This window comes from Calonectris borealis, chromosome 13 (genome assembly GCF_964195595.1).
Source record: "Calonectris borealis chromosome 13, bCalBor7.hap1.2, whole genome shotgun sequence".
In the NCBI taxonomy this organism is placed as follows: domain Eukaryota; kingdom Metazoa; phylum Chordata; class Aves; order Procellariiformes; family Procellariidae; genus Calonectris; species Calonectris borealis.
Genome location: NC_134324.1, coordinates 10,560,576 through 10,588,078, shown reverse-complemented (window position 1 = coordinate 10,588,078; position 27,503 = coordinate 10,560,576). Strand labels below are relative to the sequence as shown.

The following is a 27,503-nucleotide window of genomic DNA, read 5'->3' as shown; positions in this document are numbered from 1 at the left end:
CTGTTAATACTAGATCAGAACTATTAGTTACTTTGCATATGTCATGGACAAAATGTTTGAATTCTTCTTCCACTGCATGAACAAAAATGCTGAATATTTATCTCAGGTGGCATTTGCTGGAGTCCAGAATGGCACGTTAATAGTTATATATCAAATACATGCTATTAGACTTGGTCAGTATAACTTTCTTTTTCAAGTTGACAGTAAATATATACTTTAAATCCTCACCCCTATTTGTGCCGTGTAAAGACTGTGCAGAAACCTGGCAGAGAGACATCATGAAAGTGTAGCGGTTGTGCAGGCACCTGGCCAGACATGTCCTGTTACGGGTAGTGGCTTGCTGCCATACTGGGGCAATATTGCACTCAAGGGACCTCTGTTAAATTTTGACTCCCTCCCCAATCCTGCTGTTTTCTTTCCGTTCCCCAGCAGGCTCTGGCTCCCCTAAGGAAGGTGGGGAATGCAGTTCTGGTGTGGTTTTGCGATCCTGGCCAGGATCACTTGCACACTTGGAGAAGCAGTATGAGAAACAGAGCAAACCCCAGTTATCTGCTTCAACCATTTTATAAATGGAGTGCCTCAGATTTATAAAAAGCCCTCCTTTGGTCTTACAGATAATCATCAGCTCTGGGATGGAGCAAGCTGTGCTCAGTGTGGATGGCACTGCCTTCACAGATTGCTTGGATGATCAGGGTCTTTGGTTGACCTGGAGAAGAGCGCTCTGGCTTTGTAAGAGCTCTTGTCTTCTCGGTCATCACATCTACGTATTCCTTAGCTTGTTTACCATTTGCTTTTATTTTTCAACATCCTGGGACTTGCAGTGCTGGTGATAAAACACTGCTTTGGGTGTAGAGCAGAAGCTGCTGTGCGCTTAGTGCTGGTCGGGGTCAGGCTGTGCGGTGCAGGATACGCCTCCCTGGGGGGTGCTCAGGAGAGAGGCGGAAACAAGGATCCCCGCTCATTTCTCCTGACTCAGGAGGGGGTGGGCAGAGCTGGACAGAGTAGTGACTGGAATCACTTGCTGGTGATGTGGTTCAAAAGCAAACAATGACCAGGGACAGGAAGGAAGCAGACCTGGAACTAGTCTACATGGAATATTAATCTGAATTAACTTTTAAATTTGATTTATTCCATTTCACTCCCAAAGTAAATTATAGTATATCATATTAACACCACTTACATCTTAATGAAAGCATCCACATTGGGATTTAATGCAGTTTAGGTAATCTGCTTTTAATTCACACCATGTATAATTTGAATTGATTTTCCTCTGTGTTCCTGTGTAGACAAACCCTCCAAGGCATTGTGTCTTTCTGGCACTGTGCCTCTGGGGTGATGCCTGTCATGCAATTTCCCTTGCCTTCTGCAAGGGAGATAATGCCAGGTATCACCCGTAAGGTTTTAACTAATACACAAATGCTGCAGCGCCCATCTAACATGGATGCATTTATGCATCTGGCTATGAAAATCCTCAGAACAGAAAAGCTTACACTAGGCATAGATAAATTGGATTTTACTAACATGAACTGCTTATACTCTATGCTTGCTGTGTTCATCCCACCAAAATTAACTCGTAGAAGAAATGGAAAATTCTGCTAGTGGTTTAGCGCAATGTTGTGCTGTCGCGTTGCTGTGTACAGCAACAACCTTGCTGAGGCCACAACCGAAACACAACATACGGGTTGCATCTGCTGCTGGGTTGCTCCCAGCCTGATGCGCTGAAGTTGATGGTCCTCTCTTCTTCCATCTCCTTCCATCTCCTCCTGGGAAAAATCCATAGTATTTCCATGCAGGCAGGCGAGATATCCCAGTGCGGAGTGGAGCTTACTGCTTGCAGAAGGCAGCAGAAATGCACCATGTGCCAGCCTGCTGATACCGCCACGGGTTTGAATGCTCGGGAATCCACTTGCCTTTCCAAAAGTCTGGTAACCAGTAGGAAAAGGACTGGCCAGAGACGCAAACTTGTGCCTTCAGTGACTGCCCTTTGCTCTGAGTCAGATTTGACTATCTATCTCAAACAGTACAGAAAAATTAGAAAGATCACGTTGCTTTTTAAGTTCTTTTTTTCCTTGGGTGCATTCATAGCACATCTTTTCCAAACATGTATATGTGTGTGTGTACATATGTGTGAGTGTGTACATATATATACACATATATATATATTTAAAAACCAACCACAGACTTTGAAAGCATTTAGCAATAAGTTGAATTACAGTAGCTTCTAGCATATGTGTGAATAGGTCATATGTGAATAGCTCATTTTCCACAGCATCCTCAAACTCGCTATAAGTCCACACACAGGCATTGTCTTCGCATAGGAGCCTTCATGTCTACCCTTGCCGATTCTGTTGTATGGGCAAAAAGGGAACCTACTATATTTGGATGTAAATAATGGGAATTGAACAGAGAATTTACAGAGTTTTTATAAATGTTTTTAAAAAATTCAGCACCAGAACTGTAAATATGTCAAGCGTTGCGACTCAGCTGGACCCGTACGTGATGTATGTCACTTGTTTAGATAAACAGACAAGGGGACTGCCTTACAGCGCCTGCGTTCTCTCCCAGCCAGCGGGTGATAACATTTTTGTGAATGGTTAAATACTGTCACTTACCCAACTTCCTTTGGGTCATTCACATCAGGGTTTTGTGATGCTGCTATTAATTTATTAAAGAAAGTTTGTTGGTTTAATCACTCTTAATTTTTTTTCATGGTCTATCAGAAAATAAATAAATGAACATGCCCTCTCTTTCCTTTATCTGTCCCCAATTAAAATCTCTTTCCTGAGTGAAAAATATGTCCTGACCAAAAAACAAAATAACAACAAAACATGAGGGTCAGGATGAGGATAACTTTCATTTCTTCTCCCACACTTGAAGTATGGCCCACAGTTGCTTAATCACAGAAATTAGTGTCCGCAGATATCCCAACACTTCCAATCCCAAAACTTGTTAAATACAAAGATGGTGATAAAGTATTCCCCTTCTTCTCCTTGCTCCCTCCAGAAATAACTGTTAAAAATGGCATTTTTTAAAATTACCTCAGTTTGAAAAATTGGTTTAGTTCTCTGCAACTTAACCAAAGTCAGGTTGTCCCCACAGCAGCTTTGCTTCTCCTGAGCTGTAGTCATTAACCATGACCAGGTGGTGCCTCAAGAAGCCCTGCCCTAGGGCTGCCTGGTGGGAGTACCCGCTGGAAGTTTTGTGTGAGTCCTCAAACCTCAGCGCAGGTACAGTTCTGTCTTATGAATAGTGTGTGTGGTGGTGTTTTGTTTTGAGTTTGGTCTGAACAAGTGAAAATAATTCCTTGGAAATGGTGCTGTAGGCTGAAATGTGTTGGTTGCTTTGTTTCCCAAACCACATGGGAGATGTGCAGGCAGGCTGCCTGTGAGACTGAGCGTGCACGTGGAGGCTCCGACCCAGCAAACAGACCTCCCCGTTTGACTTGCATCAGGGAGTCTACTCATGGGGTCAGCCCCTTCCTGAGCTGTAGGGACTTGCAGCCTTCCCCACCAGAGGCCAGAAGCAAGGCTGGCCGTGTTTGCTCAGGCACAAAGCCTTGTGGCTGAGCAACCTGGCTTCCAGACCAGAGGTGGCTCATCTACATCTGTGACATGTTGCCCCACACAGCCAAGTCTGGGGTGTAGCATCCATGGAGTCAGCTGTGTGGCTTTGGGGACCTCTGAGGGCCTCAAAGGCTGTCCTTTGAGGACAAGGGCCTGCTCCTTCAGTCCTGTGCCCGCTGAAGATAAGAGCAGCTACCCAGAGGCTGTGGCATTTGGGAGGCGATAGGGTTCAGAGCCAAAGCTGATGCCTCAAGGCGTCCCACCTCAGCATGGCTCTCCTTGTTTTAATGACTTGTGAATCAGCAATAGTTTTTATCTGAGTGATAATTTAAAGATGCTAATGTTAGGTGATGTGTGAGTAGTCAGTGTGAACAGTGTGGTTAGTGCCTTTTTCTCTATAGAGACACTCATGTTAACCGTTAGTGCCTTTCTTCTGAGCAGCCCTACAAAGAGGTTCATCACTGGCGTGGAGGGCGGCCAGTGCTCTTCCCTTCCAAGTCAGCAGGCTGGCTGCAGTCATCTGATGTGCTGGAGCCACGAGGGCCTTGGATATGGACACCCAAATTCCAAAGGAAAAATGTATTTTAAAGAAAAAAAGCAAACCACAAGCAGCTCTTCAGAAATATTGTTTAGCTTTGAGCTAATGAAGGATGTCTGATATTCTTGCAGACAAATTATGCTAATCTGGCATTCCAAAAGCAGCGTCCATCATGTGATAAAGATGCAGATGTCTCTTGGATGGGTTTCCTCCCTGGGTCACGGTATCATTAGGATAGCTACGTGCCAAGCCAAGAACTGCACGTGGCTTTGTCTCCATTTCAGACTGGGGGGGAAAAGGCATCAGAAGCTTTTTCCTGGGAAAACGCATACAAAAACCAGCAAGCCTTGGGCAGGTGCAGCAGAAGAAAGAAGGACAGATGTACGCACACGTCTGCACACAGGAACACACACATCCCAGAGCCCCCAGAGAGCAACAGGAGATGTCATCATGCTTCAGTCTTCCCTTGAAAAAATGGGAATAGCTGAACAGCTGGGGAGGAAACCTGTGATGGGAGATCCACTGCGACTGTAGGTGTGGGCTGTTCTAGTGATAATGTAGTGGTGGGGGTGCATGTACCAAAAAACGCCTTTTTTTTTTTCATAGTTAAACTATGAAGTTGTTATTGACTGTTCTGCCTCTCCCTCATTTTTCTTTAAGTCTCAGGTCTTCTGCTTGTTTGCTTTTACCCACACTGAAACTTGTGCTCTGAAGCTGTCAGAAGTCGACAAAGTATGATGTGATGTGTCATTCCCTCTCAGCTGGGATGCTGCAATCCCATAACAACACGGAGATGGAGACTCTTCAGGTGAGTGATTTTAGACATATATGAGACAGACAATCAGTGCAGCAAGGCTTGCTTGACGATTAAAGAACCACACCAGATCTTTAACGAACAGTCAGGTGCATGCGCTACACACTGAAAAATTTGGCTTAAAACTCTCCTAAGTCATGGGTTCTGTTGATGGCAGGAGCATGTGTCAGTACATGGGGAGGGATTCTGGCAGCGCAGGGAGCCCTGAGCTGTGCGCTGCCCTGAGCAGCCCCGCTGCACGCTCCCGCCGGGAGGGTGCTTGTTTCACGACCCGGCACAGCGTGTCCTGGCACGCTGTCCAGCAGGACTTACTCCACTCTGTGCTGAGCAGTGCAAATACATAAAAAGTTGCAAAAGCCTGACCTCCTGGGCCACAACTTCAAAGTTTTGGGGAGGGGCCTAGCAAGTGGGCAAGTTTTTATTGTGGAAAGTTGAGACAGTTGAGACAGTCCTTGTTACGTACTACATCTCTCATGAATGTTGCCTTATGTTCTGCTTCCCCAAAAAACGAAGGGTCCCTTAGCATATAAATACAATTTCCCCAGCAGCTGGGGGACATGGGACAACGGCTGCTGCACTGTCACTCCAGTGGGCTACCAACAATTAGGTGTTAGGCACAATTAGGACTTGAAAAATGAATCATGCAGCATTACATAGGGGCATGTTAAATCCACTGTTCTGAACTTTCCTATGCTTGAATCATAATTAGTTCAACAAATTGGATAAATTGTTTAATTAAAATACAGCCTAATTATCCAACGTATGTTTTTAATAGGATCTAATTGTGGCATTTTGAGTTATTTAAATTGCTGATAACACTAAAAACGATCTGTAGGCTGGTGCCTGTCAGACCACTGCCTGGTTGCATTCGTGTGTGCTGCTGATGTTAGTGTGTCCTCCTGCAGAAGAACAGGTGGGTGCTGGTGATGGATGCTCATCAAAGCCACTGAAGATTTTAACCAGGGTCCTTTTCCCTGGCTGAAGACTAGAACGGCTCTTCTGCAACTTTTTGGGAAGGTGCCCCTCCTGCGGAGCCCACATTTCCCAAAGATCATGATACTGCTCAAAGCAACAGGTAAGTGCAAATGCCTGGCAGAGATCTCAGCTGTGTTGGGGGTTCCTCCCCTATAGGCACCAATAGTTCATGTCCCAAAATGTCTTCAGAGAGGATCATGGGTCACAGTGACTCACCCGTGAAGCCATGGCAATGTTTAACTCCCTCAGCTAAGTACCCCCCCTTCTTTTTGCAGTGCAGCCACAAGGCTGGCACACAGGTGGGCTAACCCTCAAATGAGCATTTGGTCTATATTGCACCTTTCCTAGGTGTTGCTGAAGAGAAAACTGCCTGTTTCCTCTACCAGGCTGTCCTATGATGGCATTTAGCAAAGCGGTGGGATGCGTTACTGACTCCATGCAAAAAAGCAGGTAATGCAGCAGACCATGGTGAACAAACGGTATTTTTCCTTAGCCAGATCTTTACTCCTTGAGGGTAAATTAATGTGATTGCCTGTTGCGCTGTAGTTAGTTGGCACTTCTGCTTTAAAAAATAGACAGGACTGTGTGTTGGGCCTGAGCAGCAGCCCCGGTGATAGGCATGGTGGGGGCACACAAGTCCACAGGCAGGGGCATAGAGAGCCCTTTTTATGAGAAGAGAGTAGAAAGCTTGGCTTGTTCCTCCTAGCAGCGAAAGATGGGTGAAGAAAGCTCTCCATCAGGACATCAGGGAGTGCTTGTTCTGACTAAGGAGGGAGAGGAGCTATTTAGGCTAGAGGGAAGCATTGGCATACAAAAAGGGCCAGAAATAAACTAGGAATTGGAAGCAGGTTTCTCATAAGAGGAGTATTCCAGGTCTGGGACTGCAATTTCTAGTGAGGCAGCAGTAACAGCAACTGAAAAACTTATTGAGGGCTCTCTTGCATTCATGCAGGAATTTATGCTATAGGGATATGGCGGGAGGGCCCAACTCAGCCCTTATGTCCTCAGCCTCCCGGCTGTCAGAGCTCAGGCACCAAGGCAGCCATCTGCATGGCAGCACCTCTGACCTCCCCAGCGACATGTCCTAAAGTGTAGAAGGAACAAACATCTTGAAGCAAGAACACTGTTTTTGTGCTATGGTCCTTCCAAGTCCTAGCAAAGCCACAAAAAATGCCACAATTTTGGAGAAAGGCAGGCAAGGCCATGCCAAGTCAGCGCACCTCCCGCAAGTAGGACAACGTGAAGTCAAGGGATCGTGAAGGCTGTGTGTTCCCAGCCCTGAGCCAGCCCCAAATTGTATGAAGCAATATTTCATTTGCATTCTCAGAAGCATCCAGAAGCAACCAGCTTGGCTAGCCCAAGCCTGACTGCATGCAGTCACGTAAGTAAGTTTTATTTACCCATAACAGCATTTTCATGTACATTGAGTATTATTGGAGCCAGTCTCAGTCTGCTCTGGAGAGCTGCAGCATTGAGGTAATGTCCTGTTGGGCTGCCATTAACGGGTGTAGTTGAGAAAATGCTGGTGAGCAGCTTTAAGAGCTGAAAGCCTGCTTTGTGCTTGCACTGTCTGACTTTTCTAATGCTTTTCTTTGTCGCTGCGTTTCCAACTGTGCAGCCAGGAACTTCATGCTTTTGCTTCAGTAAAATAAATTGTGGTGTTGGCCTTTTAAGCTCTCTGTTGTTAAAAGTGGACTCAGCTGAACCTGGCAGGCAGCAAGGTTATTGTTTTCTCAGTGTGAGTGTTTCTAAATAAATTGGCAGCATGGGCACAAACTTCTGGGCAGCTACCAGCCAAGACCAATTTGACAGTCCCAAAGGTTGGGACGTATTTCCAGTTCAACAGTTAAGAGCTGGAACATCATCAGATAAAAGGCAAGGACTATCCTCTGCTGGGCTTTATGCATCAGATGGGGACCTCTCGGTGGCACAGTGGCTCTCCCAGGCTCCCTGGGTGGCCCCGGCTCTGCGGTCAGACCCTGTGAGGGTGCAAAGGATGTTCAGGTACCTAGAGGCAGGATGGCAACCTGCATCTGTTGTTGCTGGTTTCTTCTGTGTAGATTTTCTGCAGCCATTCCATGGAGAAGGCTGTATGCACTGGATGGTTTAATACACTCTTTGCATCTGTTTGCTGTTACTGAAGCTGCACTTGTGTGTCATGGCCACGCAGGGAGGGGGGCTTGGGGAGGGGAGGTTGACATATTCAAGGGTGGCCGGGAGGCTGCAATTCTTGTAAAGATCAGGTTTTGCACAAGCAGACTGGCAGAAAAGGCTTGCTGTGGACTGCCACAACAGTCGGCACACAGGCTGACAGGATCGACAGCAGATCCAAAGCAGGATGGAGCTGAGGACGGTTGGACACTTAGAGGCGCACATGTTCACACGGGGCATTTGGCATCTTAGGTTTATCTGGCGTATGTTCCAGTGCAACCTTTCTTTCCAAATGTGGGCAGATAAATAACTCTTCAGTGCTCTGAGCCTGACCCTGTGCCTGGATGGTGAGGGACTAACGTGTTTACAGATTTTAGCCTTGAAATATAGAGCTTTCTCTCCCAAGAACCATGTTTCTATTTGGTATGCATGTTTTCTCTACCACTGCGTGAATTCCAGTGAAGAACATTCTGCCAACCTTCATTTGTTTTTAAATCATAAAGATATCTAGATAAGTGAATTCTGTTAAAGGAAGGTGTTCTCTGGTTTGTAAAAAAAGCCCTGATATTTATTACTTGGGTTTTTTTCTAAATGAAAATGACTCCTGCAAGTCCCTGGTGCTTTGGTGAGGTGGGGCATCCAAGCACACCAAAAGTCTGACGTCCCTTTACCACCTCCATTCACAGCTTCCCAGGCAAGGAAAGAAAAAAAGTAGTTTGCGGATGATCAGTGATGACCATGGCTAAAATCCCCCCACTGCAGCTGCAGGAACTTGGGGCGACCTTTTGCACCTTCCAGCAAAGGCAGGGCAATGCAGCCTAATTCAGTATCTCAGAGAAGGCACAGGTGCTGCACAGGCTCTCCTTGCTGTCGGAGGTGAGTGTACGCATTGTCAGGGACTGCAGCAGGGCTGCAACCATGCCTGTCAAGCCCCCATGCTTAAGGATGCGCCTGCACTGAGCTCTCCATGGAGCAAGACCTGTTTAAACACTGAGGTTGTTTCCAGGGCAGAGCCATCAGAAAAGGAAATGTCAAGGCCATGCTTAGGATTTTTAAATTAGTTTTCTTTTTTTTTGAAATATGTCTAGTGGCATAACACTTGCTGAAATGGCATTTTATTTCCTGAGCAGAGCAGTCCGGTGGTACATCTCGACAGGGATCCAGCAAGCAGCCCAGGATGGCAGGGAGGCGAATACTCGGTTTTGGTGCGAAACTTGCGGTGGCCATCATTTCTGAGCTGGTTGTTTTATCTCTCTGTACTCTGGGAAGAGGATCTCGACACAGATGCTTTGCAGAGCCGTTTCAGCTGTTCAGACAGCTCAGCCACAATATGTTGCCTCAAATTGTTATGTTAAACACATGCATCAGTTCTACTTGTTTGCCTTGAAGCTATGAGAACCACAGATCCTCCTGAGAAAATTCAGCTTCTACATAGACATAAAGAGCTTGACAGTGCTCTCAAATGTACCCTGCCACACAAGGCAGTGAGCTGCAAACCTGCCGTGGCCCATGAAGCTCTTTAGATTTTTAGATGATATCATTAGTCACTGCACTCCCAAACCTCGACACCTGGAAGCTGAAGCCCACAGATGGGCTGTGCTGCTTTATGTCCTTTTAAAATCTAGGTACTCCCTAGAGCTGCAGTGGCTCGGGGATGGGTGCTGAGACCTGCGGAGGCTCTGGGGTGGGTGCTGAGACCCACGGTGGCTCTGGGATGGGTGCTGAAACCCGTGGTGGCTCAGGGATGTAGGACCTGACGCCAGAGTGAGACAGGGACATACAGCAGGGTGCAGTCCCCGCTCAGCTGAGCCTCCAGTTTGAGCTGATGGGGTATTTCTGTGGGTGCTCAATGGCACGAGCATGGGAAGGGGGGCAGGGGCTGGTTTTGGCTGGCACACGCTATGGGAGATGCAGCTCCGGTCAGTGCAGCAGAGCTGGGCCATGGTCACGGTGCCACGAGGCACAAGGGCTGATGTTACCCAGCAGTCAGCCCGGCGCTGAATGATGGAGCAAAGGTGTGACACTTCTCTGCTTAGCAGTACAAAAAGAAACAAAACTCATCTATCTTACAGTGAGAGAACCATTGTCCCCTCTATTTAATTTTCATGCACTAAATACTGAGTTCTGGTGGAAGCGATGCTGCGCCTGCTTTCCTCCTCCTCTGCGTCCAAGCACAGATGCTGACACCCAGTGGCCATGGAGTTTCTAGCGCCTGGACGAGGTGGAAAACTTCAGCAGAGATGCCTCAGCCGGTGAGATACAACTTCTACCTTTTCATTTCCTCAAGTGCAAGAGGAGTGAAGAGCTCCTGAGAGATGCCAGCCTTGCTTTATGTCTTTCTGCCATTGGCAGGTTATAGTGGTTGAAACACTTCAAAATCTTGTATTCAGAGGCCAGTCAGAAAAATGAAAAAATATGAGGATGGATAATGGGGAAACAGAAGGTAAACTGGTTTTCAAATTATTCTCTTGTTGGCAGCTTGAAAATAGACCTCAGTGAGAGAAGGAGGGAGATTTTGTGAGTTCAGAGACCTTGGCATTCACCTTCTCTGTTTTGCTAGTTCCCAAAAGCAGTTAGAATATGACAGATGCGAATTGATTTTGCATTTCCCTGCAGCATGCACAGGATCATGCTTTCATATGTTTGACAAGTATTGACATTCTCTAGGGAAAAAAACTCCGTAGGAAAGGTTGTTTCTTCACAAATGGCTCTAAGACTTATCAGTCAAAGACAGAGAAAAGACTCTAAACTCAAGGGTATGCAAAGGAGTTCTCTTTGTATGTTCGGCAAAGATATGCCTCCCCAGGCATGTGGGGCTAAGATGGTAAAAACACCGGGGAATCCAGACATGAGCTGAAAACAATAAGAGCAGAGTATGCCAAAGGAGTGATTTTGAAAGTGCTTTACTGAAAATATTAATTATGGACTACAGCAAATGAATTAAACCACTGTAATGCAAATACTGTGTGAAAGAAATACGTAATTAGTGTAATTCTATAAACACAGGGGAAAAAAGCATACTACTGAAATTCTAGCAAGGTTCGGGATGGAGGACTAGCAGCTGTCCACCTGTTAAGATTAAATTTTGCAAATGCTGCAGATGTGATTGCGGTGAGGAAGCGGGTGGGGAGTGTCTTGCCGCTGCTGCCGCGAGGACCCTCTGCAGGGGTGAGTTGGGTGAGCGGGGAGCCCTGCACCAGGGCCAAGCCCAGCTTTCCTTACCTAAACACTCCTATAAAGCTGCAGCATACAGATACCATAAGCAGATGTACTTAATTTATCACTCTGTTACTAGGCAGGTTTCTAGGCAGGCTTCAACCTAACTTTTATATTTTGTGGTTACTGAAATAGCTTTCATCTTTTTTGGGGTGAGTTCTAGCTGCAGAGGTACAACACCTCTTCCTTTGCCACCTATTACCTGAGCCCATTCTCTTTAATTTTCTTCCCTTCTTATTTCTTTTTGGACAAAATTAGACTAGAAACTTTAACCCAGCTTAAACCTGTCCAGCAGGTCAGGGTTGCCGCACCATTTGGCCCACTCCAAATGCCCATGCCCAGTGTTCCCACGTGGTGAAGCGCGTGAGATCGCATCAGATGTACCCAGGGCAGCAGGGTGGCTCTAGCTGCCTGCCTCGCTTTTCCCCTGGGGGAGGTTCACTCGTGGTTTTAGTAGATGTTTAAACCATTTAAGAGGGTGGGAGAATGTAAGAGGCCTACCAGGAATTATTTCCAGTAATGGCAAATCTCAGTGGGACTCTTTCCAATAGTTTTCTCTAGTGCTTTTTCTGGTTTCAACTATTATTAGTGCAGTAACTGTTGCCCTGGTGGCAGTTCTGAAAACCCATAACCCAAATGCTACCCAGTTCTGCATGTGCCAAAGTCCTCTAGTTCCTCAGTACCCGAAAACCCTAGAACGAGCTTGGCCGAGCACCTCTGCTCATCCTGGTCGTGCAAAGCAGGAGATCCAGGCTTGGTCCTCCCAGAGATTGCCCTGCCCTGATGCCCATCGCTCTGCAGGGAGGCGCAGGCAGCCAGCCTCCAGAGCAAGTCAGAGCAAAACATTTGTGCTGTGCTGGCCAGGGGCAGCCGTGGTGTAAGTCTGTGCCCCTTGTCGCTGCAAAAATCCTGCTGGAGACCAGAGAGGGAAGGAGGGGGACTCTGCGGCTGGTGGGAGGGCACCAAGCAAAGAGCTGCTCTTCTCCCATCGCACAGAGGAGGAAATGCTGTCCCGAGCCTCCTGCATCTGGCCTGTTTTATGAACCATGCATTCCCTTGAATTGCTCTGATGAACATGTTTTGGAGATATCTGCAGGCCAGGTCTTCCTGAGCTGGGGCTGGGGGCTGCTTCTGGGCCAAGCCAGCTTTATTCCTGCTTCCTTCCCTCTCTTGTGGTTCCTTTCACCTTCTCTGTTAGATCAGCCAGTGCCTTGCAAGTCCAGCTCCCTTCTCCAGTTCTCATGTGCTACCTCCATCAAGGTAAAACACAGTATTTTAATGCCCATTGCTCACAGGTACTTTTAAATGTAAAGCCATCCCTGGCTGGCTGGCCAGAAGCCCCAGGAGACAGAGATTGTGTCTCATCAAAATAACAACAGACAGGAAACTTCATTTCTGCTCCAGACTGTGCATAAACGATTTTTTTCTGGTGCTTTCCTCCTTTGGTGGCTCCCCAAATAACATTGGGTTGTTGCCCATTTAGCAGTGGAAGCAGCTGATAGCAATTGAATAATTTCGCAGTTGGATGTGTAAGACAGCACTTGCTGTGTTGTTTTGTGCCTGATTGGATTAGCACGGCTCTTTACATAGCTGATTGACGCAAACTTGATTTCCTCTCTGAGCTTCCACTGTTCACTAGAAATTCCCATTTTGAATAAATGCTCCTGCAAGAAAATATGTTTTCTGGGTTGTTCAGGTGAAACAAAAGCACACTAAACCTCTGGGGTTTAGTGGTTAGTTCTTTGACCAAAAAAACCCAGAATGGGCTTGGAGTGTCCCATCTAGTGCTAATAGTTTTTTTTAATTTTTTTTATCATCATCATAGGGAATGGTTCCTTAAAAATCAGTCAGCAATTTCATCAGCTGAATACATGGTGTTGAGAGACATCTTGGGTGCTTCATTGAATTCTGGTACCAGTGCCCACTTCCTAGAGAAGTTCCCACACTGCCTTTGCCAGAGTAACCCTCACTTCTCCTCTGAAGCATCTGTCCTTTGCAGTAGCTGTGATCATGCCTTTTTACAGCAAAAGTTTCTCTTGAGGCCTCCCCACTTCAGTGTGCAACAGATAAGGCTTATCAGTTAATGAAATAAATAGCTCAAGGAGCTCACGTTAACATTTAGATGCTCTCATCAGGCTGAGTATTTGGGGACTAGGAAGACGTGGTGAGAGCCAGCTGGGTACAGTGACTAGATGCAGGCATTTGTACCTAGCATTGTGTGAGGTGCCGCCTTTCAGTGCTGACAGATTTCTAGAGTCCTTAAAAAAAAGACAAACCCACGTAGCAGTGTGTTATCTTTATTCATGGCAGTTTCCACTACCTTCTTTTTCTCCCTTGTCCTGTTATCAGAAAGAGCTTGCTCCAGAGCCAGTTTAAAACTCCTCCAATGTTTTCCTGGGCCCATTGAGGACTTGAATTGCAACAACCAGCCTCACAAATGGCAGCAGGTAGGGAAGACCCATGCGGGCTATAGAAAGCTCAGGGCTTCTCGGCTGTCCTTGGGATGATGTTCTAAGAGCAATCCATCAAACACAAGCGGTACAGCAGTCACAAGCAGAGTTAGCATCCCACCGATGCAAGCAATGGCTTTCCTGCTGAGGATCTGAGATGGGTACAGACTATTATTCCCAGAACCAAGAGACAGCTGGGGACATGCTACAGCATCTCCGTCACACATCACTGCATCCCAGTGGCAATGCGGGAAGCATTTGCTTTCCACCGTTTTCTTGCTAGCATCTATACTTAGTTCAAATTTCACGAACAAAAACATTTGAAAGGTGGATACAAAACAAAGATGAAGGAGTGTGTGTCTCAGACTCCATGCATTCAACAACCGAATAGGTGTTAGTTCATCTCTGAGGACAACACGAAGGTATTTCTATGGCCACTTCTCCCTCATCAGTGATGCCTCAAAAGGCATATTAGAAAAGCTACCCACTTGCTTACAGTATATGGTCATAAGGAAAATATAATTGTTATCAGTACCAGGGGATCAGTTCTCTCTAGGTGGTCCTTCAGACCTGAAGAAAATGTCACCAATACCAATAATTTGGATACGGGCAAATTCATCCACTGCATCTGCTTTCCCCACGTGCCATCATTGACATGAATGCAAACAACTGGGACGGGAGCGCAAAGAGAATGAGGCCTTAGCCCATAAAAATGGCACTTCTTTAACACAACCAGTACAAATCTCTGCTGCCTGAGCGGTTTGGGGCAAGATAATGGCTTTATTTATGCTGCTGTGCATGCAAGTAACTTTGCTGCATTTAACAGAAGCAGTCTGGGCTCGTATGAGCAGATTTGGGTCTCTACTGTGAGTTTATGGGTTGTTGTGAGGCATTTCATACGAGAAACAGCCACACTTACATGGTTGTTTCCTGAAAATAAACTGTTGTTTGGTGTCCAGTCTTAAAGCATCTGTTAATGTTTGGCTTTTAGTATTTAATATGTTGTTTCATCTATAACTGTAGTCTAAGACACCCACATAAAAGCACATTGCATGGACAGGCTGCCTTGGTGCTTACCTTTTCTTGCACTGGCTGATCAACATAAATATTATGAGGCTACTTGACAAACTCAGAATGACTGGAATAAGGATAAATAGCTGCTTGTCCTCTTTTCTGGACACTGCAAAGATAAATGACAGCAAATAAGAAAACGCTAGCTTCCAGAACAGATTGTATTACCTCTTACAAATCTTGGGCTTAGATGCAAACTCAGTGTGTCCAGGTTTGTTACCCCACATTTATTTATTTATTTTTTTATTTATTATTTAAGATATGCCAGGTATATATTACTGTATAGGGTAACATACTCCTTCAGGGTAACATATATCCTGCACATATATGTAGCCACTGCTATGTGCCTCTTCCCTGCCTTCAGCATCTTGCAGCAGAACCAGTGCACACAGGGACAGTCCTATAGAGCCTATGGAGTGCAAAGGAGCTGACCCATGGTGCAGGGCAGCCAAGAGGCTGCCCTGCGGAGAAACTCTGAGTACCACGTGCCCTCTCTTGCAAAGCAGTCAATCCTCCATCACAGCTGTCCCCCTGCAGCAGGGAAAGGTGCAGGTGCAGAACCGTTAATATTTTGGGGCTTGCCTGCTAGGTGCACTGGAGATGCAAAGCTGTAGGAATGGCTGTGCTGGAGTAGGTTGCGGGTGTAACCAAACCAGGATCCCACCTCCAGTGCTGGACACCAGCAGATGCCCATGGCAGCCATCAGCGCTTGGTCCCAAATGGGCTTTATAAAGGATGTAAAAGAAACGCTGGTTACTTTGGGTTCCATACCAGAGAAACACTCCTGCGTCCACTCACTCCAAAAGCCGTGGTCAGCACAGAAAATATTTGTCCTCCCTCTGACACGAACACATGAAATGCGGCTTTGATTTGCTCTGGAAATTGTTAAAGCGGTCTCCATTTGGGTTGACACAGACTGAGAAACAAAACAGAGAGAACAAATGTCAAGGAGTAGCTCTCTGGCATGGCCTGATGTTTCTGAACATACTCTCCAGGCTCTGCGAACCCTTGGATTATGTTTCGGCAGTTTTAAATGATTTCATAATAATTTTGGACCAGCTAATGCCAATAAGATGATTATGGGGATGAATCTACTGAAAATACATACATTCTGGGGGACGCCATCATGTATGTTGCCATTTATGCCTGTTAATTTATGGACTCTCTCATTAAATTAGCCAAGAAGATTCATGTGTAGAATATGGCAATTAAAGAAAAAATGTCCTTCAGATGTCCCCTATGATTAATTAGTTCTTGCCATTTTTGCTATCAAAACTGCACCTGGATAATGCACAAGGAAAAAGCATCACGCATAAAAGACCTGTTGCGTCCCAGGCCACTTCTTTGGAGAGATTAGAATTATAGTTTCATTGGACCAATTTGTGCCACCATGTTCAGGAAAACAAACCACAACAACCTTTAAATTTCTGTGATGACAGCTTTCTGAGATAACAGGCAGGAGGCCAGAGAAAGCGATCGCTCAGAGACTCGCACTGGGATCTGTTACTGCTAAAGCAAATGCTGTGGCTGGAGGTCAGGGTGTTAAGTAGGAACATGTGCAATGGAGCAGCTGGTCAGCGTTTTCCCCTGGCAGCACCAGCTAAAGTCTCTGCACAGTCCACGCACAGCATAGCTAACACGCCGTTCACAACTTGGTGTGAACCCTAATTTTCTGGCGTGCCTCCCCACTGCCAGCCATCGGGCAGGGCTCCCCCACCCCTTCCCCTCCCTGCGGCACGGTGTGTGTTGTCCCTACCGCCCAGGTAGCCTTGGCCTCCCCCTCATCTTCTGCCAGCTGAACCTCGTATTCCAGGCACTGGGGCGGCGTTTCACCACCCGGCGGGCTCCACACCACATGGAGCTCCTCAGATGCAGACGTGGAAACCACCAGCTGCTTTGGGGGCGAGGGCTTTGCTGGCGGGGGGAACAAAAAGAGAGAAGGCCATAAGGTGCGATCAAACAGCTCCTGGTGGGAAAGGATTCAGTTAATCACCGCCAACCTCTGCCCATTTTTCCCGTTGATGGGATTTCTGAGCTCCCGTTGCTGTCAGCCACGATGCTGCAGGATGTCACCGAGGCTGGAGGGTGGGTTGTTTATTTTAACTTGACACGTGGGCTGGGCAAGGTCCTTGCTCTGGGCTGCGGTGCAGGGGTTTTGAAACGCTGAGGTGTGAGCGTTGTGCTCGGCACTTTCCCCTCGCAGCGCGGCCGGCCAGCCCTCCCTGTGCTGCAAGGGCAGCCTCGGCCCCTGCAGCGAAACACCGCAGCAGTGTTGGCCTCATACTCTCTGCATCCCAGGAGAGGCTCTGGTTTATGTCAGATGCCCAAAGCCACGCATGAAGCACATGGCAGCACTAATTGAATCCAGAAATCCCGCTTATTAGCCCAGTGGCTTAACTGAATATCCCCCTGACATTTATATGTGGGTAAATGCATCAGCATGGTAAGCGCCCATAATAAAAAGTAAGTACATGTATTGGGTTATAAATCATGCTGTTCTTTGCTTCCTTTCCCTGTCTCTGACGGGTTTGAAATCCACCTTTGCTCTGGCGGACCCCATCACACCTTGCACTCAATTCTCCCCAGCCCTTAGCTTGGTTTGAACAGCAAAGCCCAAAGGTCTGTCCTGTGCTTGCAGGAGTGGCACAGCAGTTTCAGTTCCAGCAGCAGCAAATGAAGCCACCTCTGTGGCGGTGCTGCTAGAGCCAAGAAACCTATAGCTGCTCTGCCATGTGCCCAGCAGACCATTTATGTCCCGAGTTGTCCAGCTGCTGAGCGCAGCACTTGGAGGCCTCACTGACCCTCCAGGGTCGGCGCTGAGTGGTGTTGCTCGCCTGCAAACACTGCTGGAAAATAAAGCCCTGGGTGGCACATGCCACAGCCCCTTCTCCAGGGTGAAATCCACCCAGACACATTACAGCCACCCATCTACAAAAGCACGCGTTTATTTGAGCCCCCTCGTGCAAGACGTGAGCCTTGGGTGCGTGGTGGCCGTGCGGGTCCCCAGAGCCCTGCTGCTTTCCTGCCAGTGTTACCTAGGTTGTGAAGGCGAAGGGTGATGTATAACGGCCGTAGCAGAGTGGCTGCCGCCGAACCATTGACACAAATGCTCAGATCCTTATATTCTGCCTGGCTCAGATTTTGCAACATGCAGCCGATGTTTATACCGTGATCCTGAATATAGTCATCACACTGCGCTGCGTGGTCCAGCCCCTCGTACCTAGCAGTGTATTAGGAAGACAGAAAGAAAAAAATAACCAAAGCAATGGCAGTTACTACTTGGGTAAGGCCTTTTTTTTAAGATTGGACCTAAGCCTTGAGTATCGCCTGTATCCACCCTTTGCCTTTTGCACAGTGTTATGCATCAGTTACCTGGACTCCTGCTATGGGAAAAGTGTGGGGAGGAGAAAAAAACCAAACTAACATGCACAGATGGCTTCTCAGGTTGGTTTGTAGGCTGTGTCAGCCTCTCCCCAAGCCCTTTCCTGGAGCACAAGAGGCCTCACAAGGTGTCACTGTGTGAGTGGAGCCAGGGCAGGATCTGGCCCCTACTCACGGTAACACCCATCCTCCCACGGGGCACTTACGGCACCGTCAGCCACCAACTCTGGAGTTGCAGAAAGGTCCCCTCCCAAGCCAAAATGCAGCGGTTTGTGACAGGTGCCATGAATGTAATGAGTGTTAACGAGCTGCTAGGGCTGATTGCGGGTAGAGCATGTAGTGGAAACCCAGGGGTGGGAGCAAGGAAGGGATTTGCCGGTTATCAACTAATGTACTAACCCTGTCCTGTCAAACTGCCTCCTGTCTATGGGGCCACTCCCCAAAGCTCAGCTGCTGGCCCCGTCCTGGAAATACTAAGTGGTGTTTCATATTACCTTTTAAGACTCCTGCTGGATTAGTGCCCTTGAGGCAGGGCTGAATCCGGCCCCTGTACTCTACACCTAATGAAAGTCTCCCTGCACAGCACATTATGTTTGGGGGAAAAACTTCATGTGGTAGTGCTATAAAAATTAACTCACAGGGATCAAAGGATACCATGGCTGCGTTCCCACCCATTCTCATCACACAATGGGACCCAGAGCCAAATGCTTGGTTTTGTTACAGGCAGTTAAATAAGGGGGGGTTTGTTGGGTTTTTTGTGTTTTTTTTTTTTTAGGAACGAATCATGAATTTCCATGGTTTTCTTCAAGCAGATCTTTGTAGTTAGCAAACTGGTTTTAAGTCAGTGTTTCTGCTTTGAAGACTATTTCCAAGAGCTATGTGGAAACTGTTTTTAAAAAGCAGCTATGGTTTTCTACATGTAGCCCAAAAGCATGAAACCCAATGATTTCCTAACTAGTCATATTTACCATAGTATCATAGGAATTGAAACACAAATACAGCATTTACTTTGTCCAAAACCACTAAGTCTAGCTTTGTTTTTCTTGCAGAACAGAATCATTAGGCAGCAGTATAAAAGAAACACTGAGAAACATGCATTATTATTACCTTTTGGCAGCATGTTTGCTTGTATGAGATGTGCTAAGGCTATGAAAATATATTTGAAGAGTAAAACTGTTAGTTGCCAAAAAGCCCTGCTCTTTGTACAGGGTTCACTGAGCTTGGTAACCTCCTGCTGAATCCTATCATATAGAGATATACGCACTGTGATCAAGGGAAATGTGCAGCCAGAATGATCCAGGTACGTTCAGCAAAGGGAAAGCACCAGGCTTTGTGATGGACAACACACAGAAAGTACTCCACAGTGGAGTGAATAAAAGGGAAAGGAGGAAGGGAGAAGGCGTTCCTGGTAGAAGGTCAGCACGACCCTGATTTTAAGGAAGGAGGCAAGGATTTGGTAATTCCTTGCCAGAAGGGCCACGTTGCTTGGAGCGTTATTTCTGCTCATTCTGGGTGGATCATGTAATATTATTGCCAGCCATAAAAGTGTATTTACCATGACATTTTAGTACCCTGAGAGGTTCATCTGATTGCTGCCTGGATGTTTTTCTACTTTGCTGATACATACCAATAATATAGTCCATAATGTACGCCACGAGGAGCGAGGAGACCTGGTTGCCAAGTGCACTTGAGGTATTCCCAGTCATGATAGATGCAGTGAAAATTCTGAACCTCTGATTCGTGTTTTCCTGTCAAATGAGAAGGAAATAACCACTATTTAGCAACGTACCAGTCAGGCTCAGCAGAAATATCATTTTACGTCTTCGAACAATCGTGTGCTGCAATTGAAAGAGAAAAAAGGAAAAGGCGGCCAGTCACAGTTATTAGATGATAGGTTTGCTGCCAAGTGGTCTGTTTCCTATAAAAGCCAGTTCACTGTGCTTTGAGCAGAAAGATGCATAACTGACCTTTTCATTCAGCAGTGGAGCTCGTGCAGGGCAACCCAGCAGAGCCAGGGTACGGGCAGAGGGAAATGAGCCCCAAGTATCCAGTACCCACAACCACAGACAGTGGAAGCAGAGATGCTCTGATGTCTTATACCTCAACAAGCCCTGCAATGGCTTATCAATCCAGCAACCCTCAGGCCAGCAGTGGTTCATGCAACAGTCTCATGCAAAGTGCAAAACCACACCAGGTACGGAAGGCTGCTCCTAACCTTGCAATGGGACCTGAAAGGTAGCATAAATCCAGTCACTTTGTACCTCCACGTCATCGGTACACCGTCCTTCGAGCAGCGTCTGTACCTTCACTTCAGCAGTCCTGCTGAGGTCAAATCCAACTCTGAATTTTAGCTTCCTAGTAAAAATAACCTGGTTGAAAGACAGACTTTATAAGCACCTCTTTTGTTGCTAAGTGGACTGCAGAATTAGCTGCCATTGCTCCCGCTCCAGCTGCGAGTAGGCTCATTTGTGTGCTTTAATGTTTCTTTACATTTCCGTCCTGCTTCTTCTGCCCAGTGCTTCTCCAGCGCTCTTGTACCACCTGCTCTGCCCAGCCTCGCTGGCTTTGAGTCCCTCCACCCCACAGGACACGAGCAACAACAAGACAGAGCAGACTATGGTTCAAGGGATCCCCACCAGCCAGGAGCGCTGGGGAGGGTCTGATGAGGATTTACCATAAATCCAGATAAAAGGCACTTGTTCGTGACGTGAGATAATCAGAAACAGAAGGAACAACAAATCTTGAAACTGATGGTTCCCATGGGAAGCACAACCATACCCTGCAAGGATGGAGCAGCAGCCAGGCAGCGCAGCGCGGGCTCACCACCGTATGCCGCTGGGCTTAGCCCTTTGTGGGACTTTTTGAGCACCCCCTCTGAAGGTTTTTCTTTTTTTTCCCCTCAGACTTACTTCCCCTTACTTTACGCAAGGGAAAAATAAGTTGGCAAGCGTTACGCCAAATGGCGAGAGAGAGAAGGTGTCACGTTAGCCCAAGCAGGACAGAAGTAACGTGCCATAAAATGCATACGTGTGCTGCAGCGGGAACTGCAATGGCACAGCCCACAATCAGGCTTTTTATCAGCAGTCCCAGAATGTAAGAGAGGCGTTGAGCCATGTGTTTCCTACAGACATCAATGACTCTTGCTTCTGCTGATGTCCCATGGATTTTTTTCAGACTGAGTCTTCTTTGTGACCTTATCTGGGGTCAAGGTTTTGGCAAGATACCAAAGGTGATTTTTTTCTATTTCTTTGATCTGGCTTGTATAAGACACTTTTATTACTTGTGATTTAGGGAATTCTGACGTGTTTTTTTAAAACTGCATTCTTTTTTCCTTTGTGCTTTTTCAATGCCAATTAAAATCGTCATAGAAGAATCTGCACAGCTGCACGCTGCTACATGGCTGGGAGTGTGACATGCATCATGACCAATGTCAGGTCGAAGAGCACCTTTCCATGCCCTCGCGATTGCAATCCATAACTGAAACAGGGTGGGAGGCACCATACTCTTCCACCTCTGCAGGCTCCCATGGGATGGGCCAAAACCCCTTTGCGTGGTGGCTGAGCAGAGCCTGGCAGCCTTGGCTTTGCTGCCTCGGGCGGATGAAGTGGATGACCAGCTCGTCCAGGACATGCGGAAACCATTCACAGCAAGAGGCTGGGGTCCACAGCACTGCTAATCCGATGTGACTGCTCCTTCTCTCTCTCCCTGGTCTCTTGAGCTGGCAAGCTCTCTCGCACTCTTGCTTTAGGATTGTGCAAAAGAAATCTTCCTTTCTCTCGGGACATCAATCTGTATTTTGGGTTGTTGGGGGACATCCTCAGCGTATTTTTCATGTGTTCCTCAGTACCTTGCGCCAACCAAACAACCTACTGCTGGGTTTCTCCTCTCCCCACTCCATTTACCGTCCTAACCCTGCAGCAGCTTTCATCTTCTAAGCGCTCCCACAGTATATTCCTACAACCCTTCCTGGACTGTGCCTGACTGCTATTGCCCTGCTACACATCAACAAGAGAAGACTGACAATTTTATCATAGATCTGAGTTAGAGGCAACCATATTTAAAAGACAAAACTAAATGGTAATTAGAAACACCCTTCTGGATAAAGGGAATGTTAGAATGTTAGGGTAATTAATGAAATTTAATCTTTTATTTATTCACCACTTTGCATCCCTAAGGACCTGTTGACACTGAGTTTCAGTTCAAGCCCCGTAAAGAATTTTTAAAAAGTGTAGTGCCTTTTACAATGAGGAATGCTACTAGACATTGTTGGATTATTTTTGGCAGCAAGCACCACACCCTCTGACAGAAATAGCCCTTCTCTGACTGCTGCATTTCAAAACACATTCCCGTCTGGCAAAAGATTCAAACCACTGGAACAGTCTGGATTTTTCGTGGAAAGCTGGAACTGCCTTGGTACCACTCCTCCTTGAAATGCAAATATAAACCTATGCAGGAACTAAAGGCAGAACAATAGCCTGGATTTAAGAGGATTAATTTGTGCTTTGTCTTACCTTCCAGTCTCTGTCACCAGTGTTGCGGTATTCAAACTTGTATTTTACTGTGCATTCATTGAAGGTTTGTACATTGGGTGGAGGTTTCCACTCTATATCAAGAGAACCTAAGAGTCCAGGATCAGTGATGTGAAGGTCTTGTGGGGGAGCAACTAAATTAAAAACAAAGCAGGGGGTAAAACAGAGTGTCGATGCAGAGAAAAAAAACAAACAACCATTGTGAAATTTGGGAAGATGACAAATGCAGCTGCTGGATGTGGAGGGAAGCACTGCTGATCCAGGTCGAGCCCTGGCTATTTAATAGCCTATTCTCAACAAACATGCACAAGCTCTACTCCTGCCCATCCCCCAAAAAACAGGTTTTGCTGATGCTCAGAGAAAACACTCAAGGACCATTGAAAAGGCACAAAGAATGCCACATCTTTGACACTCTTTCAAGATGTTTTAAGCAAAACTACTGTCCTGGGATGACCTTTCAAGTCCTATATTTGCTTACTTTTAACTCATGATATTTACCAACTGTCAGGACAAGTATCCTTGCAAATATTGTGTTCAGCACATAGGATGACAGATCACAGCATGCTGTCAGGGAAATTTATATTCTTTAACTGTAACATACACAAATCACCCATATTACTTTAAATATTCCTTTTAAGTGTATTAAAGATTAATGAAAAACCAAGACAAAAAACATACAGAAGTAGAAAAGCAGAGAGTTAAAATCATTCTTATTTTGGATATCTATCAGCTATACAAAAATGTGCTTTTACAGCCAATCTGGCTTTTATTAAGATATTGTAAGGTGCTGCCATATGTCAATAAATCAGCATACATTATAGATGAATTCCGTACTAAGACGTGTTTCCTAAAAGCCCAGATCTGGATGGAGCTGTCATTCACACAACAAAGGCTATTCAGTTTTATTAGTTCAAACAAAGTCAATTTTTGTAACATCTAAGGTCATTTTTCTCCACTCTTTAGAGGTGAGGTTATCTATTTGGGTTTCTACATATTCACTGCATGATACACTTTTTTCACGGTGATTTGGAGCCCATGTCCTGGCAGTGTCAGTCCAGCATTGCCACCACTTCTCTGTCTGAGTCTGGCCTCCAGGTCACTGGCTTCTCTGCCACCTTTTTCATGTCTTCCTCAGGATTTACACCATTTTTCCTTTTATTTTTTTAATAAATCCATTGTGAAAGCAGACCCTGAGAATATCTTTCAGTGGAAGATGGTGATACAAATCAAACTTCAATGTGCTCCTTGGAAATTGTGCAGAGAACATCGTTGGAGGATTCATTTCTTCTAAGGAAACTCTCCCAAATGAAACACACCACAGGCAGCAGTCCTAAGATCCCACTTTTCCCAGCGTGTAAAGCTCCATGGGAGATTTGTTGTTACGTTACATGGCAAAGTAGGATATCATGGCAATGTATTTAGGAGGTGCTGGGGCAAGGAACAATAGACTGTAATAATTAGGAGAAAAATTAGATTTTATGTATTTTCTGTGTAACAAGTAAAATGCTCTCCCTCCCACCGTGAGTCCCATGAATGCAGCCTGGCTTCAAAGGGTGGTGGTGGGCTTGCTCCAGCTCCAGGGGCGATGGGGCATGGCCTTGCACGTGCAGTATCTTGTATTCAGCAGCCCCATGTTCCCGCAGGAGGCGAGCGTCTGGTGTCGCTATGCGATGACAGATTTCCCAGCGCAGGCAGAGGGAGAACCGGCACACGGGCAGCTCTGCCTGTGCAAAGAGTGCTCAAGCTGGGCTCTTGGTGAGCATCAGAGGTGGGAGCAGGGGCAAGGTGAGGGCATCTCACCCACCTCCTGGGTCTTCGCAAACGTGCAAAGGCTCCAGGAAAGGGAGAATCAGCGTGGGGGACAGCAAGTCTGCAGAAACAGCGCTTGAAGAGCTAAAAAATGAATGACTGGCTCATCCAGAATGGCCATTTATAGCCGCGCCGAGGAGGGAGGGGGGAGAAGGCGAAGGGGTGTTCTTCCCACCGGCCAGCCCAGGCTGAGAGCCCGCCAGGGCCAGCGTGAGGAGGGCTTCCACATCGCCAGAGCGCCATGTCCTAGAGTCGAACCCTGTTATGGTGGCTGGCATGCATAGTCTGCATAACAGGCTGGCCGAGGAGATCTGTTGGCAGGGCTGCGAGCTAGACTCTCCTGCGCTCGGGATGCTCCTCCTGAGTGGATAAATGCTGAGCCTTGCAGCTATGCAAACAGGGAAGCAAAAAGCTACTAGCCTTTGTCATGAGCCTGGTGATAAGCTGTCAAGAGAGGATTAGATTGGTTAAAAACAGAATTTCTGACTGGAAATGATAACGCTCTGAAATCATCCTGAGCTTGACCAAAACAGTAATATTTTTTTCAAAACAACTGCATCTGTAAACAGCAATTCTTGCAAAATAAATTTTGACTGGATTTCAGAGGGAATGGAAAAGCTTCTTTTTGGGATGTGGCTTGCATTCTGGGATTTGATTGTTTTTTAAATGTCAGCATTGCCTCTTGCAGTTTCTCATTTTCACGCTATTACATGACAAACCAGTCTCACTCACACCATTCATACAGAACACAGGACTAGAAATACTCCATTTCATTATCCAGTCTTGACGAAAAGCTGCTCCTGAATGTTTCTTGAAAAAAAACTCCAACAACTTCTCTACCTGATTTGCATGGCGGTGAGTGCCAGCTAGACGTGCCGCATGGCCACCTGCTCCCGGCTGCCGTATACGCTCACTCAAACACCACAGCTTTCATGAGGGACCGCCTGCTCATCCCTGCTGCCGTGCCCCGCGCCATGCAGTGCCTTAGGTGGTGCAAGCAGCAGGAGGTTTTGCAATTTTCTGCCTATTTTGCCAGTGGAAACATGGCAGCCTGCCAGGTGCTTCCCATATCTTATCTTCTACATTTGCACCTCTCTGTGCTGGTCAGAGAGGTGCAGGCGACTTTTGTGTTTTGAGAAGACCATTTTAAAGGCAATCCTGCTTTGCTCGGCATGGCGGCGGCGTGTTGGCTGGCAGCTTTCCGTGCGTGCTGGCTGGCAGGACAGGGAGCCTCTCAGTGCCCTCCTGGCCAAGTTTTCACCTCTCCACCGTGCACCAGCTGCGGCAGGGAGGGCCAGACCTGCTTGCTGTCTCTCTGAAGAAGGAAAGCTTTTGGATGCAAAGTCCCAGCTACTGGAGGCCAAAAGGGCTGGCGGGTGCTGTGCAGCGAAGAGGTGCTCAAGGGCTTGAAGCAAAGGGTGCTCGAAGTGCCATTGCCATGGATGATAGCTTGCAGAGCAGTATTTTTTTAGCAGAAAGTATTATTCTCCAATTACAAATAAGCTTTGTTTTTCTTACACCTAGCAGTGTGTCCAGCTGGGACCACGGTCAGGAGCATTCATCTATCCAAGTGGTATCTATATTTGATAACTCTGTATCAAACAATATATTCACTGTGCACCAAAGGCAGTTTCTGCTCCTTTTGAAGTTACTCAGAAAAATACCCACTAAACACACGATATATTTACACAATTGATTACAGGGTTATATATCAGCCACTTGCTGTAACACACACACAAGAAAAGCTTTGGTTGAAGGACTAACTTCATAAAGGGCCCGAGTTAATGTGAAGCAGGCGTTAGCAGTGACGCGAACGGCACGCCGGGCTTTACCTGTGGTGTGGTATGAGGAGGAGGAGGAGGACACCACGCAGCTCCACACCAGTGCCACGGAGAGAGCGTAAAGCTGCCGGAGAGCCATTGAGAGGTAGGACGTCAGGGGTTCACGCTGGAAGGTGTGCGGCGTCAGAAAAGCGGTCCTGTGGCACACGTGCAAGGAGGCTGGAGAAATAAAGCAGAGTTGAAAGGCTTCAGCACGTCGGTGGGGCCTGGCATTCCCTCTGCAGGGTGAGCACTGACAACAAGAGCCTTTTTACTCATTTACCAGTCTGATTAATCATTTCCCAGAAGACTTTTATTTGTAACTTTTGGGGATGGCAACACATGGATGACTTTGTCTTCATTTGAAATAGTTTCTGGCTAGCTAAGCACATTCTCCAAAGACATGTCAGCCTCTACTTCAGTCACCAAGCCATCTGCTGCACATCTTCTGTGGAAAGAGTGATGCAGCCGACTGACTGACCTGCCTGCTGTAGGGAGCGCGTCAGATCAATGACATTTTCATTAAAAAAAACCAAAACAGAACGTCTGATCCTCGCTTTATCCAATAAAAACAGACCCATCTTATGCAACTGTCACCAGTGCTTTTGGCTTTCCTGTTTCAGGATTTGGTGACTAAGAAGGAAAAAAAAAAATGCAGAGAGAGAATTTCCTTTCTAATTCACCCGCCAGAAAAAAGAAATGGTAGATATGCTTGTGAGAAGTCGTCTTAGTTGTCATGATAATTTTTGAAGAGGACAAATTTCTCTTCCTGAGCAAGCTGCTGGAGTGAAGATGGGGACTGAGAAGGAGAGAGGAGCAGAGTTTCCGGGGGGAGCTTCTCCTTCCTTTGGATTTCATGCTGAAGGTGTGTAGGAATCGCTGCCTACAGAGACACCAGCCCAGTCTGCTTCCCTATACCAGAAAGCACATGGATTACAGGTAAAAAGAAAAAAACAAAAAAATCTTTAATTTTTACATATAGATGCAGGTATTGGTAGAGATTAGATAGAGATGGGGGGGGAGAGAGAGAGATATCATATAGATTAGATATAGATATAGGTATATAGATATCAATCTTTCTGAAAGCTTGAGGCCACTACTTGAACTCTGCTTGTATAAGAACATGGCAACATCTATGTGAATAGGCAATGCATCACTGAGCTCCTTTCAGATTACAAATTCACTT

The 27,503-nt window shown here is 46.6% G+C and overlaps 2 protein-coding genes across 3 annotated transcripts in view; one reads left to right on the top strand and one right to left on the bottom strand.

The window, feature by feature from the left end:
• The window catches only part of LOC142087659 (5-hydroxytryptamine receptor 2C-like), a 107,646-nt gene extending 97,738 nt beyond the window's left edge, over positions 1 to 9,908 (top strand). Inside the window, exons 6-9 of one of the 2 annotated variants that reach the window (XR_012675552.1) lie at positions 4,005 to 4,635; positions 4,762 to 4,909; positions 5,821 to 5,990; positions 6,239 to 9,908. Coding sequence is in view for 1 of the 2 variants with exons in the window: in XM_075162110.1 (XP_075018211.1) it covers positions 4,005 to 4,151 (147 nt within the window). In the remaining variant the exon portion in view is untranslated. The other variant, XM_075162110.1, reaches the window with a different exon arrangement.
• A 3,902-nt stretch (positions 9,909 to 13,810) lies between these two features.
• On the bottom strand, positions 13,811 to 26,907 carry IL13RA2 (interleukin 13 receptor subunit alpha 2). Its single transcript, XM_075162112.1, has 9 exons — positions 26,330 to 26,907; positions 22,671 to 22,822; positions 20,375 to 20,528; positions 19,787 to 19,907; positions 17,814 to 17,998; positions 16,535 to 16,692; positions 15,550 to 15,694; positions 14,785 to 14,887; positions 13,811 to 13,859 (listed from the first exon to the last, which is right to left on the bottom strand). The coding sequence occupies exons 1-9, from the start codon at positions 26,415 to 26,417 to the stop codon at positions 13,817 to 13,819; spliced, it is 1,149 nt and encodes a 382-aa protein (XP_075018213.1). The 5' UTR covers positions 26,418 to 26,907; the 3' UTR covers positions 13,811 to 13,816.
• Between the last annotated feature and the right edge of the window lie 596 nt (positions 26,908 to 27,503).